At 39.6% G+C, this 19,665-nt stretch overlaps 1 protein-coding gene across 2 annotated transcripts; it reads left to right on the plus strand.

The window, feature by feature from the left end:
- Positions 1–4,767: 4,767 nt before the first annotated feature.
- LOC103713330 (LOW protein: zinc finger CCCH domain protein) lies at positions 4,768–17,542 on the plus strand. 2 transcript variants are annotated; one of them, XR_005511367.3, is made up of 5 exons: positions 4,768–5,843; positions 12,740–13,415; positions 14,481–15,926; positions 16,023–16,112; positions 16,877–17,542. XR_005511367.3 is itself a non-coding variant. In XM_008800218.6 (5 exons), exons 1-5 carry the CDS (start codon positions 5,156–5,158, stop codon positions 17,486–17,488), a joined length of 3,501 nt encoding a protein of 1,166 aa, XP_008798440.4. In that variant the 5' UTR covers positions 4,768–5,155; the 3' UTR covers positions 17,489–17,542. The 2 variants fall into 2 exon arrangements, 1 of the variants encoding a protein (XP_008798440.4); XM_008800218.6 differs by having other exon boundaries at positions 14,481–15,915.
- Positions 17,543–19,665: the final 2,123 nt, after the last annotated feature.

A 19,665-nucleotide genomic window follows, 5' to 3' on the forward strand; every position in this document is an offset into this window, starting at 1 on the left:
GCAAGAGAGAGCTTGAGCTACTAGGGAGGTTTGCAAAAGATGCAAGAAGTGTAAAAATGATGGAGGGGGTTACCCTTATATACGGGTGTGAAAGGATCTGATTAAAGCAACGGTTCGACTTCCCGAGCTAATTCAACCACGTGTCAACTTGGGATATGGCATAAGCAATTCAACTAGATCACCGCATTAATAGCACCTTCGAAATACTCTAAAATAATGATGTCTCGGGATAGCCCCAATATGATGGCATTTCAAGAAGATCAATCGATGCATTAAAACTTCCTTTTAGATGCCTTGTCCTTGATCAAAATGACGATACGACTTCCATCACTTGAACTTAGATATAATTCAGCCTTAGAAGTATAAGGGCAAGTGATAGAAAAAAAAATATTGGACATTTTGACCTCCTTAACCTCGGTATTAACTGAGGTGAATAACTTCAGTGAAAATCGAGGTGCCACTTTGCTTGTGCTAATAAGGATCGACAGTTATGGTAACAATACAGTCAATGCATGATCGATATAATTACCGCCGTGTGCTGCTCACGCAGGACAGTTTTCATGTTGTTAACGTGCATCCGACCGTTGCCTTGCTATTAAAGCATATTGCGCCAAATCGGGTAATGGATCAGTATCTACCCTATATAAAGCAGTGGCTTTGGGATCTTTAGAAAAGCTCATTTTTGGAGACTACTTCTTATAAATTTTCTTCCTTCCACACTGTTGCTCTCTTATTCTGACTTAACCATTGGAGGTTCCCCCGCTCAAAATTTTTGGCAAGTGGACTTCTTATAGATTAGTCTCGAAGGTGATCAGATCTTCCTCAACTCGATCTCATCTGACCTCATTCAACTCGGTTCTCACTGATCTCAAAGCGAGCTGAGCACCGTGCCGGCTTCAGTTTAGAATCTAGCAGAAACACCTATCAATTCAAGAGCTTCTAGAGTGGTGTGTCCTATTGGAGCATGCTGCTCGGAGCCACCTACAGAAGTGGCAATATCCAGGCTTCCCTCGTTCATTCGATCAAGGTTGGTGGGAAAACTAAGCAAAAAAATGGAAGCAGAGTTCTAACTTAAGCCCCCTTGAGTAGGGTTGGAAATGGGCTTGGGCTGGCCTAAGGCCCACCGGGCTAGGATGACTTCAGGTCGGGCTACAAGTTAAGCCCAAAGAAATTCAGATCGAGTTTGAACTTAAATATAGAGCCCATTTATTTTTCGGGCTAGGATCAGGTATGTTCTTGGGTTAACCCTGGCTCAGCCCGAGCTTGAAAAAGGCCCGAAATGGAGCCCAAATTCGGGTCTGGACCTCTTTATTTTTGTACGTTATTATTTGGAGAGAATAATGATGAATTAAAGGATAAATCAAGAGTTTAGCTGAGAATAATGAATGTATCATGTATTATTTACTTGTGTTATAAGAGAGCCTAATTTTTAGCTGGCTCATTTATTTATGGCGCAACATTATAAAATATTAAACTTCAATCGGGTTCAGGCCAGATCTATTTCTGGCCCAAATGAGTAATTCAAGTCGGCCCAATCAAATCAGGTTGGGCTCATGCCTGAGTTTGGGTCGAGCTCAGGCCTGGATTATCCAAAAAATTTCAAGCCTAAGCCTAGCTTAAAGCTCAAAAAAAAAATCGGGCTAAGTTTAGGTAGGGCATGGCCCAGCCCACTTCCAGCCCTGCCCTTGAGAGGTTCTTAAAGGATGATCTCACGATCAACCCTCGAGCCCTACCATGGGACATGGCAACCAATGTAGGTTGCTTTGGGAAAACAGAAGATTGTCAGCGTCATAAATTTGGATCACAGTCAAAGCCATGGGCTTGGTATAATATGCCATTTAGCAACACCATTGGTTCAGCATATGACGCTGAAGGCCGACCTTCTGGGATTGGCCGCAGCTTTGGGTCAAGTAGATTGGTCGCATGACCTAGAGGCTAAATTTGATGAGGGGCTAGACTCGGACCCCACAATAGCTAATAGTCAGCCATACAGGGATTGCTCCATTCAACGACGGATGATGGCACATGCATTGGCTGTTGCAAAGATAAAAGCAGCTATTGGTGCAACATGATACAATGAAGTATCTCCAATTGGTTCGGACGATTGCGATATCCTACAATCTCTTGGGATGTCTACCTTGTGGAGCGCTTTCTTTTCTTTTCTTTTTTTTGGTAAAAAAAAAGAAAAAGGAAGGGGGGGTGAAGAGCCTCATCCGTATAGCAGCCTCTACTGGGCCTCTCTTCTATCAAAAAATGTTCCATACAGGTAGAAAGTTTCTCATACCCTTTCCTACCCATGGGTTACCCCACGTGTGAGTAAGTCCCCCAGTACCATCTCAGTACCAGAGGACCAGTAGCGCTCCCAACGGACAAGTCATGCGGGGGGCATTCGGTCCCCATATTTAATCGATGCTCACGCGTTTCGGAATTGGGTCACTCCGTTGAAAACAAAACTCTGTTTTAATTGTGCTACCATCTCGGTGGTTGGAGCGCTTTCTTTAACCTCCCAATTCTGTCCACTCCCAACCATCGAGCCAATTGAGTCAGCTAGATTGTCATGTTTGTGCGTGCTCATGCAATGGTTAATGGTAATGCTGAAATCAGATTGGATACGATTATAGGCCAATATATACATATCCATATTTGTTTTGTTTGACGAATATATATATATGAAGATGAATATTAGTCGCATGCAAAAAAATCACATACATATTTATTTTAAATGAATGTAGATACAAATTGAATACTAAAAATATGGATATATATAGGAATATAAGTCAGATAATTAAATTTTATAACCACATAATCAAAGATATTACTAAGTAAATGCTAGCCTATTAATGTGGTTATATATATATATATTTAAAAATTTATGAGCATTATATCAAATCAAATTAGATTATAAATAAAATTTGATATTCAGATATGGATTGGATAGTTGTCTATCCATATCTATATGCATTTTTTTTTATGGATATGGAGATAGATTCAGATATTAGTTAGAATCAGATATGGATAATTGTCTATCTGTATCTATATTCATATCTAAATAAATTAGGATACAAAAATAAATTCGGATTGATATCATCCTGTCCACGTTCACTCCTAGTTAATAGGTGTCATAGGGCTCTATTATGTTTCCATTGGTTGGTATCCCCGGTGGTAGTCTGGTATTTGGCCCTTACTCATATTACATAGTTGCTTTGCTCAACATTTAATATCTTGATGGTGTTACTCCCTTTTGGGACTATCTATCGTGAACTCATGGACTTAGCCGCTTTGAAAAGGGTGCGCACGGGAAGCTCTACCTCGCTATGGCTCTTTATCATTTCGCATGGCACTCCTCGTAGCTCTCATGAGACGACCACCCGCGGGAGCCTACACCAAATCCTATGCAATCCAACGTGGATATCTCCATGGCACTATGGCAGGACGCAGTCTAATAATGATTCACCTATAGGAGCATATCTTCTTCATCCTCTTTATCGAGACATTTTAGCCCTGACACGTACGAGCCCAGTGAAAAGGTCACCGAAGGCCTTTGTAACCTTTCACCCGTTCGGATCAGATGTCCTCGCGATCCACCCGCACACCCGACCACCCCGACACGATGAAAAAGCCTCCGCCTCCCACTCTGCCCCTTAGTCTGATCGTACATCCAAAGTAAGTCGGACATTTTAGTATCCGACGCGTTATAGTCCGCAGATCATGCCTCAAGATACGCACGAAAAATGAAAGATGTGCGACAGATCGTTCTGTTGACCGTTGGGCATCAAAATGTCCGACGAGCATTGTTTCGAGAACGAAAAGCTCGAACGCGCGCACCGTGCTTGCGGTAATTAGGTAAATTGATGAGGGCATCTTCGTCCGAGAAAAGGGGGGCCGCCGTGCTCAGATCCATCGTCCCCTCTCGCGGGTAGTTCTATATACACCCCCCCTATTGCTCAGGACACCCCCCAAAAACCAAAAAAAAAATACCCAAACTAACCTAGTGTAATTACCATATTGCCCTTGAAATTTTCTCATACACCCCCCTCCTCCTCCTCCGTTTCGTTTTGAAAAGAAAAAAAAAAAAAACCCCTCAAACCCCCCTTAAACTCCTCCTCCCCCGTTCCCCCTTCTCCCTCTCGTCGCCGGCATTCTCCCGATCTCCGACCACCTCGCCGGCTTCTCCCGGAACCACCTCGCCGGCTTCTCCCGAAATTTTTTTTTTTCACGGTTCGTGCTCCGTTCGGCACTGGATCGTCGAACAAAAGGCTTCTGTTCGGCTGAACAGTGCCGAACAGAAGCCTTCTGTTCGGCAACCCTCAACCGAACAGATCTGTTCGGCTGCACAGTGCCGAACAGAAGGCTTCTGTCCGGCACTGTTCAGCCGAACAGAAGCCTTTTGTTCGGCGATCCAGTGCCGAACGGAGCACGAACCGTGAAAAAAAAAATTTCGGGAGAAGCCGGCGAGGTGGTTCCGGGAGAAGCCGGCGAGGTGGTCGGAGATCGGGAGAATGCCGGCGACGAGAGGGAGAAGGGGGAACGGGGGGGTTTTGGGCGTTGGCGAGGTGTTTTGGAGGGGAAGAGCGGGGTGGGGGGGGGGGTTTGGGGGGTGTAGAGAGCAATTTAGGTGAGGGGGTGGGGAGGGTGGGGGGTAATTTAGGAATTTTTAATTTTTTAGGGGTGTCCTTAGCAAATGGGGGGGGGTGTAGAGAGTATTTAATTTTTTTTTAATTTTTGGGGGGTGTCCTGAGCAATAGGGGGGGTGTATATAGAACCACCCCCCTCTCGCATTGCATCGTTCCAAATTGTCCTCTTAATTAACCGAACCCCCTCCCCCCTCTTTTCGCCTTCTCCGCCGCCTCCTCCTCCCCTCTCTCTGCCCGATATTCGCTTCTCCGATTGATGTCCGCCCCGCTCCGGAGAAGGACTCGCTTCCCTTTTCTACGTTCTCGCCCCCAGTTTTAGCTGTCCGTGGATCGCTTGCCGCTGCGGCTTCTGCTTTAGATTTCGAAGTTTTCCGACGGATCCATCGATTTGAGGCGGAGATCGGTGGGCCGGCGGTTTCTTGAAGGGATTTAGCTGGCTTGTGGGAGTGTTTCTTTCTTTCTTTCTTTCTTTCTTTTTGATTCTTGATTTGTGGAATTAGGGTTTTGAGGGTTTCTTGGAGATGCCGCGGAGCTCTCGGCACAGATCCCACAGGTCTCACAAGCACAGGGACGAGAGGGATCGGTCCGACTCCGAGGAGGATGGGAACTCGAGGGAGAGGCAGCTGAGGGAGGAAGAGCCTGCTGCCACTGCGTTAGCTAGGGTTTCTAGAGATCTGGAGCCGGAGAGGCGGAAATCCACAAATTTGCCTCAGGGGAAAGATTTGATTGGTTCCAGCAACGGTGATATTACTAGGGAGCATGGAAGGAAAAGGAAAGAACGGACTGAGGACGTGGCAGTGGCTGATCGGTGGAATGGGGCAGGGGAGGATGATCTTGTGGCTGATAAGAAGTCCAAAGGGGAGGAATTTGGACCTGTAGACTTGGATAAGAGCTCCAAGTCAAAGCTTTCGGCTTCTGATTCAAAGAGCAGGTCGAGCCGAAGGTGTGAGGGCTCAAGTGAGAGGAATGAGGAGAGTGGAGGTAAGGTTGCTTCGGCAAAGCGGAGGTTGGAGAGGGACTCGAGCCGGAGAGAGAGTGATAGTCAATATAAGGAGACAAAGGACAGGGACAGAGAGCGGGCATCTGACAGGGATAAGAAGACCCAAGATTCCAAGCATGCCAGGTCTGATGATGTGAGTAGAAGGTATAGCACTAAAACAAGAAGTCCTGAAGAAGAACACGCAACAAAGAAGGATATAGAAAATAGTGGTAAGGTACCTGATACCTTTAGTCTTTGTTGTTGTTGTTGTCAATATGATTGTGGTTGATTATCTATTGTCATCTGTTCCTTATGGCATTGGTTATACTTGGTTGATCATAGATATGTCATGATGTTTTTTTTGCAGAGCTGCTGACAAAAAGTCATTGACAAATCAAATATGCTATGCACACATTTGTGTAGGCTTGGCACATTTACTTACATTGTTTTGTTCTTTACAGCATAGTCTAGACATTTGACACCAATTTAATCTAATTGAACAGTTTCAGATAATTTAACTATAACATGTTGTGCCAGATGTATCATTTTGTTATGAATGTACTTTCTATAAGCTTAAGATATGACAAAAACTGATTCTTGAATTGTTGTTGTTAGATCTGAGATTCATAATAGTCATCCCTGTGGCAGCAACTTTTTCTTGTTGACATTCATATAAATGATACATTGTGCTTTTACAGGTTGGCAGAAAAGGTAAAGTGAAAAATATAAGCACAATATCACTGTTTGTTGTCAGAAAAGTCAAATACTCAAATCTGAGGGTGCATTGAAGTCATCCTTGCATGCAATGGAGGTTTCTTGCCTTTGTTTCTGTTCTGATATGTTAGGCATCAGGATGTGTTATTGGTTTCGGGCATGTTGACGAGATATTTCTTGGCTGTAAATGCAGGCTGTGCTCTTTATTATGTTGGTACATATATTGCAATTCATTGTCTCTTTTACGCTTCTTTTAGATTGGGCCAAGTGGCCAACTATAAGTAACCATTGGAGGGCTTTGTTCACACATGTTGTGTGCTTGTTGGTGAGGCTGTGGAGCTCTATATATAATTCATGAAGGAAATATAGGGCTTTCAGATGTAGTTTGAGTTCATGGGAAATATCCCAAATCAGATTCCTTTTTTTTCTGTCTATTTTGGGAAGGATGGAAATAGAAAAGGGTGCTTTTGATGGCATCATATCTTGGTGGTTGACATGGAGTTGCGCCTCTAAGATGTGTGGAAGTTGAAGACTATTGATATTTAGAATTAAAAGTGCATGCAAAACTAGGAGGATTAGAATTAAGGACTAATTTATTAATGTTAAGGCACCAATATAGGAGGTTTTTCCAAAAAAACTAATTAAGATGCTTAAAACTTGTGTGATTTATGTGAAGGGCGGTCCTGATAAGAAATAAAAGGGACAGGCGCATTTGATTAGGGAAGGACAAAGGAGCATTGGAAGTATTTTGATATATTGGGTGTCTTCTAGAATTTATTCTGTTCTTGGTGGATTGAAGCCATCAAATACCAACTTGACAGTTTGGTTGGTTTTTTAAGCATTATAGTCAAAACCCTTGTTGGAGAAAATAAAACTTGGGATATGACTTTGGGGACCTTCTCATGTGAGCTTTTGACAAATTTCAATGATGTGAGCATCTTGTTTGGTAGATGTGGTATAAAGGTTGCATATGCTCATCAACTTATTTTTCAAAAGTTAACGTCTATGTTGGTTGGGTAAGTAGTTGAGCGTTTTAACGGACTTATCTTTGAATATGAGTTTGAGATCTGGGCGATCATCATCATGTTAAAATTTATTCAAAGGTTTTGCATTTAGCATGTTGCTAGAGATATTTTTACCAATTATTTTCTTTGGAGACTACATAATCATTTGTAGCTTTTCTTTTCAACTAATATGTATGCCTAGTGAGGTGTGATTTGGGGGTGGGCATCAAGGCAATTGTAAGAATCTATTGTATTGGGAGTCAGTGTTACATTGAAGTGGTCATGGGAATTGGATTTGGGTGTGTATCTTGGCAAAATGAAAAAAAAATGATACAGGGATACATAGTATTTTTTTTAAAAAAATAAGATCATTTATTTTTTTATAATATTATAAATTATAAAATTTTAAGTGGGGTATTTATTAAAATACAATATTGATTGGAAGAGACTATTTTGTTTTACTTTTTGTATTTCAAATAGTCTGTTTCAAATTTTTGTATTCCAAAAACTTTTGTTGCGAGACTTACTTTGTTAACAATTTAGTTACACAAAGGTCCCACACAAAGTTGCAGGTTGATGTGTTATCTTGCTATTGCTTTTTTATGGCAGCTGCTGGCTACATAATCTTTTTTATTTCTAAAAGCAGATTTGTGATAGTGGGATGCAGAACGATATAATTGGCTCTTTCCTTGAAACTTTGAGGGCAATTCAGGCATTCTAGCAACTAGAATATCCAAAGTTCCAAACCCTCTCCAGAACATATTCGGGTTTGCATCATGTCACTTCTCTCCGTTCCCCTTTTGTTTTTGGTAAGAAAGAAGAGGGAGGGGGGGGGGTGTCAAAGACCCGCAACAAAGCAACAAGTCAAAATCTAAAATAAGAACAGCCAGAGAAGTCTGAGAGAGAGGGAGAGAAGAAGGGACAGATCATGATGGATGGTCGAGCCTGATTGTATGTATTGATTGAGACACCTGCCAGCAAGCTAGTCAGCAGCATTCCCTACACCTTTGGCAGCATTGCCAAGTAGGGAGAAGTGGCATCACTCTCTTCCTTTTTCTTTCTCTTCTAGCAATGATAGGGAAGCAACCCTCTCCTACTCTCTCCCTCTTGCATATGTATGTGCTCTCTCTCCCATTACCCCTAACTTATGCTCAATATGCCCCCCCCTCTCTCTCTCTCTCTCGCTCACTCTTTCCTTCAATGGGCCATATCGGACTTATCGGAATTTCTATGTTGGTGGAAATTTTGGTGTAAGTTTGAGCTCTAGTGTTTTTATTAGTGAGGTTTATTCCAAGAGCAGTTGGGAGAGAAGGGGTGGTTAAACTTTTGATGGGTAATGAATTGTGGTTACTGGAGAAGTGCACACAATGCTAGAGGTCTGATGCTTTATAGGATAAATTGTTTAGGTCATGTCAACTATGTCTACTAGTTGGCCTAAAAGTAGACCTATTCTCCTAGTGGGCTGGTCAAGATAGGGCTATGAAGTCTGGCTAGACTAGATTGTCGAACTTATTGCGGGTGCCTTTCTCATCATTCTCTTGACAAGTATTGGGTTGGATTTGGCTATTGATGCAAACTAATAGCAAATTCGGTTGGAGATTTTGGTCTACATTTGGGAACAATATTGTTAAGATCGAACTTGTATTGTAAATCGTAGATTAGTCGATTGGGATTGAATCATCTGGGGGATGCAAACTATAAGGTTCTTTCGGATTTATTGTAAATATTAAAAAAAGGTTGCAACTGCATGAAAGGTAAGGAGGACATCTAAATTGTCATTTAACCAAACAATGTCTTAGAAAGCACGGTTTTGGTCATAAAATGTTTCAGACAACCATAAGGTCATAAATATCATGTCCCAAAAATGAATGTTATAAATCGGCAGAATATCTTAATCTGAGTTACTGACCTTAAAATGTATATAGCTTTAGTGAACTCAATTCTCCTCCGAGGTAAAAAAATGAAGAAGAAATCAAAATTTTAAATTGGTTCCAAGACAACCATATCTATTTTTTCTTTACTCTTAAAATTTGAAATTTTAAAGGAGATCTCTTATTTGATGTTTTGAAAGTTTATGAATGATGTATTGGCCAGTATAGAAGTCAGAAATTAATTGATATTAAAAGATTGATGAATATACAAATAACTTTAGTTTGTAGAATTGTGACCTGGATCTGGATGTTACCATGCAAAGAATTGTATGATCCACCATCCAAATCTCTATCTTATGAGATGATAATAATTTGGCTTTAGTAAATGAAATACATATACTTGACAAGGTGACTAATAATATAAGAAATTTTATGGATTGATGTATATTTAGAGTGTGATAAGTTGATTTGTTTCCTTTACCATTGGGCAAAAGAGTGTAGACCAAGTTTAGAGGGCAATATTTTTTATGTGGGATTGGGGAGTTAAGCTTGTCAATGAGTTTGCAAGAAGCAGAGGTGAAGGAGGATGTTTGTAAGATGAAAGGTGAAAATAGTTTTGGGGCTAAAGGTTTTCCTCTTGTTGTTTTATCATTTGATTGTTGGAGATATGTCACGGGAATTTTTTGAGAGTTTCACGGCAAAAGTTTTTGAGTGGGTGTTTTGACACTTCCATTGAAGCATTATGTGTAAAAAGGACTTGTGGTGGTTAAAGATTGTAAATTATTTAATTTAATAAATAAAAATTATCTGTAGAAAAAATAGAAATTATAGAAGTGATTGAGGTGTAGGCATCAAGATTGAAAGGCAAAGCTGAAGGATCAGTTGTTGGGAATCTAAGTGCTTCCATTAGTAGTCAGTGCACTAGTGTTAGCTCCTGTATTGCTTTTGAATGTTTGAATGCCAAATAATTTCTGGAGAATGGATTTATTTACAAAAAATAACCTAATAAAATGCCATTGATAAAGTGAAGCAAGAGTGCTTGTGATATCCCTTGAGAAGGGCAAGTTTTGGAAAGAATGATACACTAAATGGAGATTTGTAACATCTAGTACTATTTGATGTTTTAGTTTAATGGTCTCATGAAAGTTTAATTATTTCAGCTTGATCTTAATTTGGAAGGCTCTATGCCCCTTTTCTAAGATAGCTGACTTCACATGCTTGGAACCCTGGAGGCTCCACCAGTGACTACCGACTAGGTTGTGGAGCTCAAATAATGTATTTTGGTGGAGGGATAAAAGGTTGAGTCACAAGAGGGAAATATAGTTGTCATGGGGTATTCTGTGTAATAAATGATGTTGGAGGCTTGTAGGTGTGAAGTTTTTTTTATTATGCAGAAGGAATTTGGAAGGATAATGTGTGGAAAGAGAATAGTTTTGATACTTGTTTTAGGGCTTAAGGTGGCAGGATGGATAATTTTTAATTGTCTCTTTACTTTGGTAGTTGGGTTTCTTAAACTTTTCACTCATGAGTAGTGCCAAAAAAGACCTTTGAAAAAAGGAAATGGACTCCTAACTCCATTCCTGGTGTACTGTGTATGTCTCTAGATTTCTAGGCATTTCCATGTTGCTATGAATTCAAAAGCATAGATGCGCATTGGAGTCTGTTTTAAGAAAAAAATGAAAAAGATTGGAAATATAGGCCAACTACCTTCTTATTTGTACTAGTTAAAACAATTTTCTAAAGTGCTTCCCTAGGTATTGGGCATAGGAGATGGGGTGCTTGGTTGTTTATGGTAAGTTAACCACTAATGTGTTATGGCATAAGGTCTTTATTCTTGGATCTGTGCACTTTCTAATTCACTTTGAGCATCCCAAAAGTTTGGAGTGCCGTTCCTCTCCTGATCTGTTGGGAATTTAAAGAAAAGTGAAAATGAGAAATTGTTGAAAACTTGAAATAAATTGGTTGGAATCCAGGATGTCTACAGTTAGCCTTAGCTCTACATAAATGGCTAGATATTGAAGAAGAAAGTGAGAGGATCAATAGAACTAAGGGATATATGATAGGATACTTTTTGGTAAGTGACTATAAATATTAGTCCAAAATTTGTGGAGATAACCCTATGCAAACAGCCATATTTGCTTGCATGTTTAAGAAAATTCCAAAACAGGCAGTTTGACTTTACATAATCTGAACATGCAATGTGAGAAACTTCTAGCTATGTAACTAAAGGCACTAAACTAAGGTAAATGGCCATATTTGCTTTCATGTTTAAGAAAATTTCAGAACAAGTAGTTTGACTTTATATAATCTGAACATCTGAATTCGAAAAACTTGTAGCTATGTAACTAAAGGCACTAAATTAAAGTAAAAGTCTGTAATTGTTACAGAATATGATTCAAAATAATTATTGCCTAGGCACCATTATAGCCGGCTCTTGGTACATATAATTTTGCCTATACAATCTACTTAAGAGCCTTTTCAAACCTTCTTGGTTACCGAAATTGGACATAGGGGTTAGAATATGTTCCTTATAATAATGCTGGATGTATCATGGATGGTAGCGCTTTCATCCTTGGGTCTGATACTTTTTCTTGAAAAAAAGGCCAGGGGACCAAAATTTTGTAACTCAAACTCCGAATATAATTTGACCTTGTTTTCTGATTATTGTTGATGGATGTTTTTCCCAGCTCAAACTAGTTGGTACAAGGGTTATTTGTTGTCGTTCGTGTCATCCTGGAAATACTATTGGTTGTTTGTGTTTTTTCTTTTCCTTTGTCACCTTTCCTGTTATTCTTCCCTTCAAGCCCTTGAAGGTCTGGGTAGGTTCATGGAAGCCGGTTTACTTTGTGATGAAACTCAATATCATATACAAAATCATCCACCATAAGACTAAAACTAAGCACATTTTTCAATTTGTGGCCGTTACTGATGCTTACGTCATATTTTCTCTCTATTTAACATGTAATCTTAAGAAATTCAATCTTCTCGTCTCTAGATATACTGTTTGGACTATTTACAAGGGATCACATGGCTGCTTCATAATTCTCCAAGCATGTAGCAAGTTTCATTGGGATGCTGTTGTTTTGTCATGAGATTGCTTTTACAATAACAAGTTCATTGCCCTTTTAGTTCTGTTCTTCCATTGCTCTAACATGTCAATATTAGTGGTTACAAGCACTCCGTCAAGATAAAGTTATCTGGACTGATTATTGTGAGCTCGATCAATGACTTGTCTATTACTAGAGTTGTATGGGTTCGTTTATCATAAATCATTAAATGGTTTTCTTTTGTTATATTTCCTATCTCTTAATCACTGAGTGGTGACTAATAGATGGGATGATGCTAGGAGGTGATGACTATGGTTTCACTTATTTGTAATTTTTCTGCTAGATAATGCCTGCAATAAATGTACTATGTTACATGCCATAAATTTTCTTCATACATTTTTTATTGTAATTTGCTATTCATGTATAATGCATCCCGTTATCGAGTAGTTTTTAGGTTTAATGAGTATCTTCCTTCTGTATGGTTTAACAGAATGGCAAATACAACATGACTTGCACAATCCTGATTTTGAAAAAGAGCTTGAGAAACGTGTTAGGAGGTGGAGAGATAACTCTGAAGATAAAGATAAATGGTTAGGTGATGGCAGAGACAGTGATGATAGGAGCGATACGAGACTATATTCTAGAGATGACCATACTAAAAATATAAGCTACAAGGATGAAAGGCATGAAGATGGAAAGTATAGAGATAAATACAGGGATAATGTCCACAGGGACCGAAAACACTGGGATGACAAGCGCCGAGATGAGCGCTTGTCTCAGGATCATGTTGGTGACAGGACTGACAATAAGCATTATAGAGATGAAAACAAGCCCTCCGAGAGTCATTATAAAAAAAATAAGCTTCAGGACAGTGATCATGATGGCATCCCGTGTTTTGAAGATCATGGCACCAAGCTTAAAGATAACAGGGGAAGGAAAAGGTTCTCTGAGGGGTATGAGGATCATGGTGATTCAAAGACTCGTGGTGCAAAGGAGCCATGTGAAGATGGGGGGAAAGTTTTATCCAGTACTACTAAAATATATGCCCATACCGATAGATCTAGGACAGAGCATCAACACTCAGACAAGGTCGATTCTAGTCCAAACAATAACAGACCAAAGAGCTCTGCCAGCTCCAGTGCTTATGCTGTCAAAGATCATAGCAGGTAATTTTGTTCTCTCTCATTTTCATCCCTTCTCCTAAATTTCTTTGTATTTGTAGTAGTTTCCATGGAAGGTAATTAACTATAATCTTCCCTTGGCCCATATCAATTGTTTGAATTAATAAGATAATCAATCACATTTTCTGATAACGTCTTGCCCTCTTTTATGGCCAGCGCCTTTTTTATTTATTTTTACACTGTTGCTATTGGATAGATTACTTCCATTTCATTGTTATCAAAAAAAAATATGTAACTGGTGTATGATATTGTAGAAAATTGTAAGTATGGAGTATGGACTATATACTGCTCCTGACCTGGAGTATAGGTCTCGAGAAATATTTAATTCAATATTAATGGCTCTTTTCCATTTAGAAGTATGCTGCAATTTGAGAGTTTTTTATGGTGACATTGTAAAGATATGGAATCCGGATCTCAGGAACTACATTTTGAGAAATTGTCATATTTTCAAAAATGTTTGTGAAGGTTATGTCATTATTCTGTTTTTATATGGATCTGTTTATGTAAGCATGCACAAAAATGCCAGCAGCTTCATGGTCCGCATGATGGTAAACTAATGGAATTATCTATATATTTTCAGTAGATATATATGGGTCATGTACTGATGGTGTGGTGCCCCTCACTTATAGTGATCGGTTGCTCATGTTTTGGCCATCAACCTTGTCAAGACTGGTGGAAAAGTGCTTGTATTTTTTGAATTTCCTTGGTGGTCAGGACCTGTCCATGAAAAATCAGTTCTCGTAGATATCCCTAATTTATAAGTTTCTCTTACAGTTTCTTTCTTTTTATTATTCCACTTTATATATTTATTTCATGTCCATTTAGATATATTCTTGAGGTCAGTTACCATTTTAATTCCGTCGATTTATTGTTAAGATTGCCTGATATTGTCTGTCAGGTAATTGCATTTCAAAGTGTGATTTCTCTGGGAGCTGATAATATGTGATACATGTTATTCATATTGGTCAGTGCATAGTTGTATCTCTAAATGTACATTTGAAATCGCTTGATAATATATTATTTATTTTTGTATATCTATTCTAATTTCAGGCATAGCTCAAAGCAAGCAGATTCTAAATTCAGAGAATCACCATCCGAAGAGAGAATTCGCCCTAGTGCTGCTGCTTCAGGAGATCGTGCAACTGCTGTTAGAGATCGTCAGCGAGTTTCTGAGTCTCGATCAACTGATAAGTCTAAACCAAGGGATCACATCCATTTGATGGAAGCTGCTGCTTATTCTCAGTATGATAGGACCCCAAGATCTGATGCTTATACTTCACTGAATAAGTTAAAAGACAAATCTCCATCTACTAGTGAGAGACGGTTTCCAGATAGAACCAGTGCCAGATGTAGTCTTGATGCTGAAGTAGGACAAAAGCACAGCCGTTCCAAGGATGGAGATCGAGAAAGAGAATTGCCTCTGGAGAGACCGATTCTGGATGACCGATCTCAAATGGAGTTTTGTAACAGGGAGCCCACTCCTGGTATTTCATCATCTAACCGAGCTGGTCACTTCTCCGGCAGTTCACCTAATCACCTTCCCCCTCCCCCGCCTGTCAGGCTTGGGTTTGATGGTCCTTCAGTTTTGGGCTTGTATGAAGATGACAATAGAGTCCAGGTTGGTGATCGTAAACTCTATAACCGTCAGAGGAAGAGCAGTGATGTCAGTTTGGGAAGAGGTCATGGAAATGCTTGGAGAAGTGGCCTGGCCTGGCCTTCTCCTTTAGCAAATGGGTTCATGCCCCTCCAACATGGTCCAGCTCCAGCTGGATTTCACCCGGCTATGCAGCAGTTTCCTGGTCCTCCCTTGTTTGGCCTTAGACCGCCAATGGATTTGAGCCACACTGGGATTTCCTATCACCTACAAGAAGCATCTGACAGGTTTACTGGCCATGGCCGCACATTTGGTTGGCACAATCCAGTTGGTGAATCATGCCCTCCTCACTTGCAAGTATGGGGTGGTAGTAACGGTGTATTTGGCGATGAATCCCGTATATATGGGAGGCCAGAATGGGATCAGAATAGGCATGCTGTAGGCAGCAGAGGTTGGGAGATGAATGCTGATATGTGGAAGGGACAAAATGGTAGCATGAATGCAGATTTTCCTGTACTTCAGAAGGAACCGGAACATTCAACACGTGTTCTTGCAGACGAAGCTTGGGTTGGGCAACCTGGCCAGCAGTCCTGTGGTGAAGGGGCCCAGTCAGAACCTATGTCATCTGAAGGTATTGATGCAAAGAGATTTAGTGATACACCTTCATCAAAAAATGCTGTTGAAAGTCCTCCAAAAACTCTACAGAGAAAGATAGCTGAGTCTTCTGAAACACCAGGCGACAGTAATGCCAATTTTTGTGCCAAGTACCTGTCAAGGATTGACATCTCGCTTGATCTTGCTGATTCAGAGTTGTACAAGAAGTGCATGCCCCTATTGGGGAAACTGGACATGACTTATGCTTGCAATAAATCTAAGCATGAATACTCCCAGGTACTGAATATGTATGTATGTTGCTTGAAACAAAATCATTCTCATATTTTGTTTTACAATGTATCATGTCTCTTTCCTTTTATGATGGCATATATCATCTGTTGCAGGATAATAAAGAAGATATTAAAGTGAGAAGACAAGGCGCAAGTCGCCTCTTGAACTCACTCTTTCCCGCAACAAGAGATGCTATTTTTCAGGTATAGTAATGTTTAAAGTTGAGAATTTGTGCTAAACTTAAGCATATATCTACTAATATTTAGCATTTGCAGTTCAAATAAATATACGCATGTTCGAATCAATCTTATGCATGACATGATCTTTTTGTCATTGTTATTATTTTCTTGGTGTTCCTTTATATGCGAGCCTTATTTGCCAGCTAGATGCATGCAGATTTTGAGCTTATGTGCTCCACGTATTGATATCACGGAATTGTAGGCTTTTAATAATAATGTCTTAAACACATTTGAGCATTTAGAAAGCAATTCCTTTGTTAAGATTTACCTTGTTCAAAGCCAAATGAGATTTAGATCTAGTTGCCAAACAAGAATTCTGTAGACTGATTATCTTTGATTTTTTAAATCTTTGGAGTTTGGGCCTTTGCCAGCATGACATGATATGCTGGTATTCTTAACCTTTTTCTGAATTCATGATCCAGGTTTTGGGGATATGTAAATGGGTACCGTTTGTTCAATTATCCTTTTCTGAATTCATGACCCACTTTTTGGGGTTCCCCACAGCTAGATCCAACCCATTTGCAGCCTATTAGGAACTTTTATGGTGGTCCGTTGACAAAAAGAAAGGTCTTGGTTTGTTATTTCATGCAGTAGACTGCCTGTTTGATTTACTTTAAAAGCTATGAAGTATTCCATTCAAAACAATATGTTGGGCATATTAATTTGAGGAAAATATAAATTGATCTCTGTTAGATTATTTATTTCTTTTGTTGATTCTATTGTTGCAGAGAGCCATGTTGCTGTATAAGAAGCAGAATGAAGGATCGAATGTGACCTATCTTGCATCACCAGCTGCCCGTTCAGAAGAGAAGAAAGAGTGTCAGCAAGCTTCAGATGAGGGGAAAGTATTGGAAGTTGGTGAGCAGACATCCTCGGAAAACATGGCTTCAGCAAATGAGGGAAAAGACACGACTGTTGATGCTGATGTTGCCAATTCCCCGAAGAATATGGAAGAAGCAAAAAGCACAGCCACAAATGCAGATGTTGCCAATTCTGCGAGTAATATGGAAGAAGCAAAAAGCACGGCTACAAATGCTGATGTTTCCATTTCTGCTAGTACCGTGGAAGAAGCGAAGAACACAACCACCACTGATGCTGTTGGTGCCAATTCTGCTAGTAAGGTGGAAGAGGTGAAGAACACGGTTACTGATGCCTGTGGTGCTAGTTCTGCTAGTGACATGGAAGCAGCAAAGAACATAATTACTGATGCCAAGGAGCAGCAATCTGATTTTGTTTCTGATGCTGCGTTTGCCAATGGTTCTCAGGCTTGTAAGGTTTTAAAGGCAGAATGTAGGGTAAATTTAAGTCGGATACATGATTCTTCTGAAAGTACACATTGAAACATTTTCTATTTGGTTTTCTAATGCCATCAGGGTCAGGGGCCCTTTTATGCCTGTTTTTGATGTGCCTGTCCTCTGCTCTTTTCTGCATGCCTTCTTTTAGTTCATTATATTATTTTTATATTTCCATAAAAGTTATCATTAAATAATATTCGTCGTTTTGCTTTCCCTCGTTCTGTTGTCGGCACGGCATTGCACAGCGAGTTGCTTTTCCCATAGTTTTTCCTGTTTTCTGTATCATTGCTGTTTTGGCTGCCCTGTCAATTTGACCTTGACCGACCATTTCGTTAGTCCCAATTGCATGACTTACCGGGAAGAAAGCAACACGGCTGAAGCTAATCAGTATGAGTGTGAAGTTTGAAGCACTGACTTAGCTTCTCAAGTTTGTAAGAAATTCTCCACTCTTTTATTGCACATTTTGTAATCCTTTCCCTTTGTGTGATTTTGCCTTTTGTGTACATTTTGAAGATCCTATAATATTCTTTTTCCTGTTTCTGATTTCAGCTCGGGAACTTGGCTGGTTGAGGAAGATGGAAAGAGTATGCAGCAAGAGATACGCAAGGCGAGAATTCTATTATTTTACTTCAGATGTAGTTCTATATTATAATCGTAGGGGCCAGTTTTGTTTTACTAAAAGAAATAGTCCAAAATTAGAGGTTTCCGTATTTCTTAACTTATTTTATATTAAAAATAGAAAAAATTACAGAGATATCCGTTCAAGTTTGGTCATTAACACTTAGACTTTAAAAGTTTAATAAGTTTCAATTAGCTATCAAAATTTTGTTTTTGTTGCAATATAGTCCAACCATCTACTTGGATCTTGATTTTATTAGTAGAGTGAGAAAAGGACAAAAACACCCTTGTTTAGAGAGACTGGATCATGGCTTTCATGTGATCTCATCTTCTACGATTCATCTACTTGCACAACTATTAAAGCACTCCATCTTTTACCATTTATTCATCTGCATAGATCTTAAGGTGCTCTATTCTCTATCATCCATCCATATACATAGGTTTCAAAGCATTCCATCCTCTATCATCCATCCATTTGGACAAATCTCAAAGTGCCTTCATCCTCTATCATTTATTCACCTGCACAATCTCAAAAGGCTCTGTTTGTCATCATTTACTTGCACAAATATTAAAGCACTCCATCCTCTATTATCCATTCATTTGTGCAGATCTTAAAGTATTTTATTCTTTGTCATTTATCCGCCTACATAAATCTTAAAGCACTTCATTCTCTACCATCCATCTATCTACATAGCTCTCAAAATGCTCTATCATCTTAACTATCTACTTGCATAGATCTCAAAGCACTCTATTCTCTATCATCCATCTGCTTGTATAGATTTTAAAGTGCTCGGTCCGCTATCATTCATTTGTCTATAATCCATCCACCTACATATGTCTCAAAATACTTCATCGTTTATCATTCTTTCACCTGTATAAATCTCAAGGCGTTCCATCTATTTTCTATTCACCTACATAGATCTTAAAGCACTACATTCTCTATCATTCATGTGCTTGCACAAATCTCAAAGCCATCCATCCTTTATTATCTATTCACTTGCATTGATCTCAAAGTACTCTGCTCTTTGTTATTCATCTAGATGTATAGATCTCAAAGCACTCCATCCTCTATTATTCGTCTACTTGCTTGGATCTCAAAGCCCTCGATCTTCTATCATCCATGCGCCTACATAGATCTCCAAGTGCTCCATCCTTTATTATTCGTCCACTTATACAGATCTCAAAGCATTTCATCCTCTTTCATCTATCTGCATAGATCTCAAAGCACTCCAGCCTCTGTATTTCTCTGCTTGCACAAATCTCAAAGTACTATATCCTATATCATCCATTCGTCCGCACAGATCTTAAAGTGCTCTATTCTTTATGATCCATCCGCCTACATATATCTCAAAATGCTTCATTCTCCATCATCCATTCTCCTACACCGATCTCAAAGTGTTGCATTCTCTATCATTCATTCACCTGCATAGCTCTCAAAGCATTCCATCTTCTGTCGTTCATCCATCTGCATAAATGTCAAAGTGCTCCCTTTCAATTCATGCAAAAATATGAGCTGCTTGCTAAGTTAGTGGGAAGGGTATTTCTAAAATCTTATAAAAATTTAGTTCTTAGGTGACCCTCGTGTGATAACATTTTGTAATGGA

Source organism: Phoenix dactylifera, chromosome 1, assembly GCF_051530095.1.
Source record: "Phoenix dactylifera cultivar Ajwa chromosome 1, Ajwa_hap1_PhDact_Kaust_v1.1, whole genome shotgun sequence".
NCBI lineage: Eukaryota > Viridiplantae > Streptophyta > Magnoliopsida > Arecales > Arecaceae > Phoenix > Phoenix dactylifera.

What these genes read in the sequence shown, in the direction of transcription:
- LOC103713330 (XM_008800218.6), top strand. Translation starts at nt 5,156, where the DNA reads ATGCCGCGGAGCTCTCGGCACAGATCCCACAGGTCTCACAAGCACAGG. An exon ending in GCTGTCAAAGATCATAGCAG is followed by an intron (nt 13,416 to 14,480) that starts GTAATTTTGTTC and finishes TTCTAATTTCAG; the next exon opens with GCATAGCTCAAAGCAAGCAG. An exon ending in CAAGAGATGCTATTTTTCAG is followed by an intron (nt 16,113 to 16,876) that starts GTATAGTAATGT and finishes CTATTGTTGCAG; the next exon opens with AGAGCCATGTTGCTGTATAA.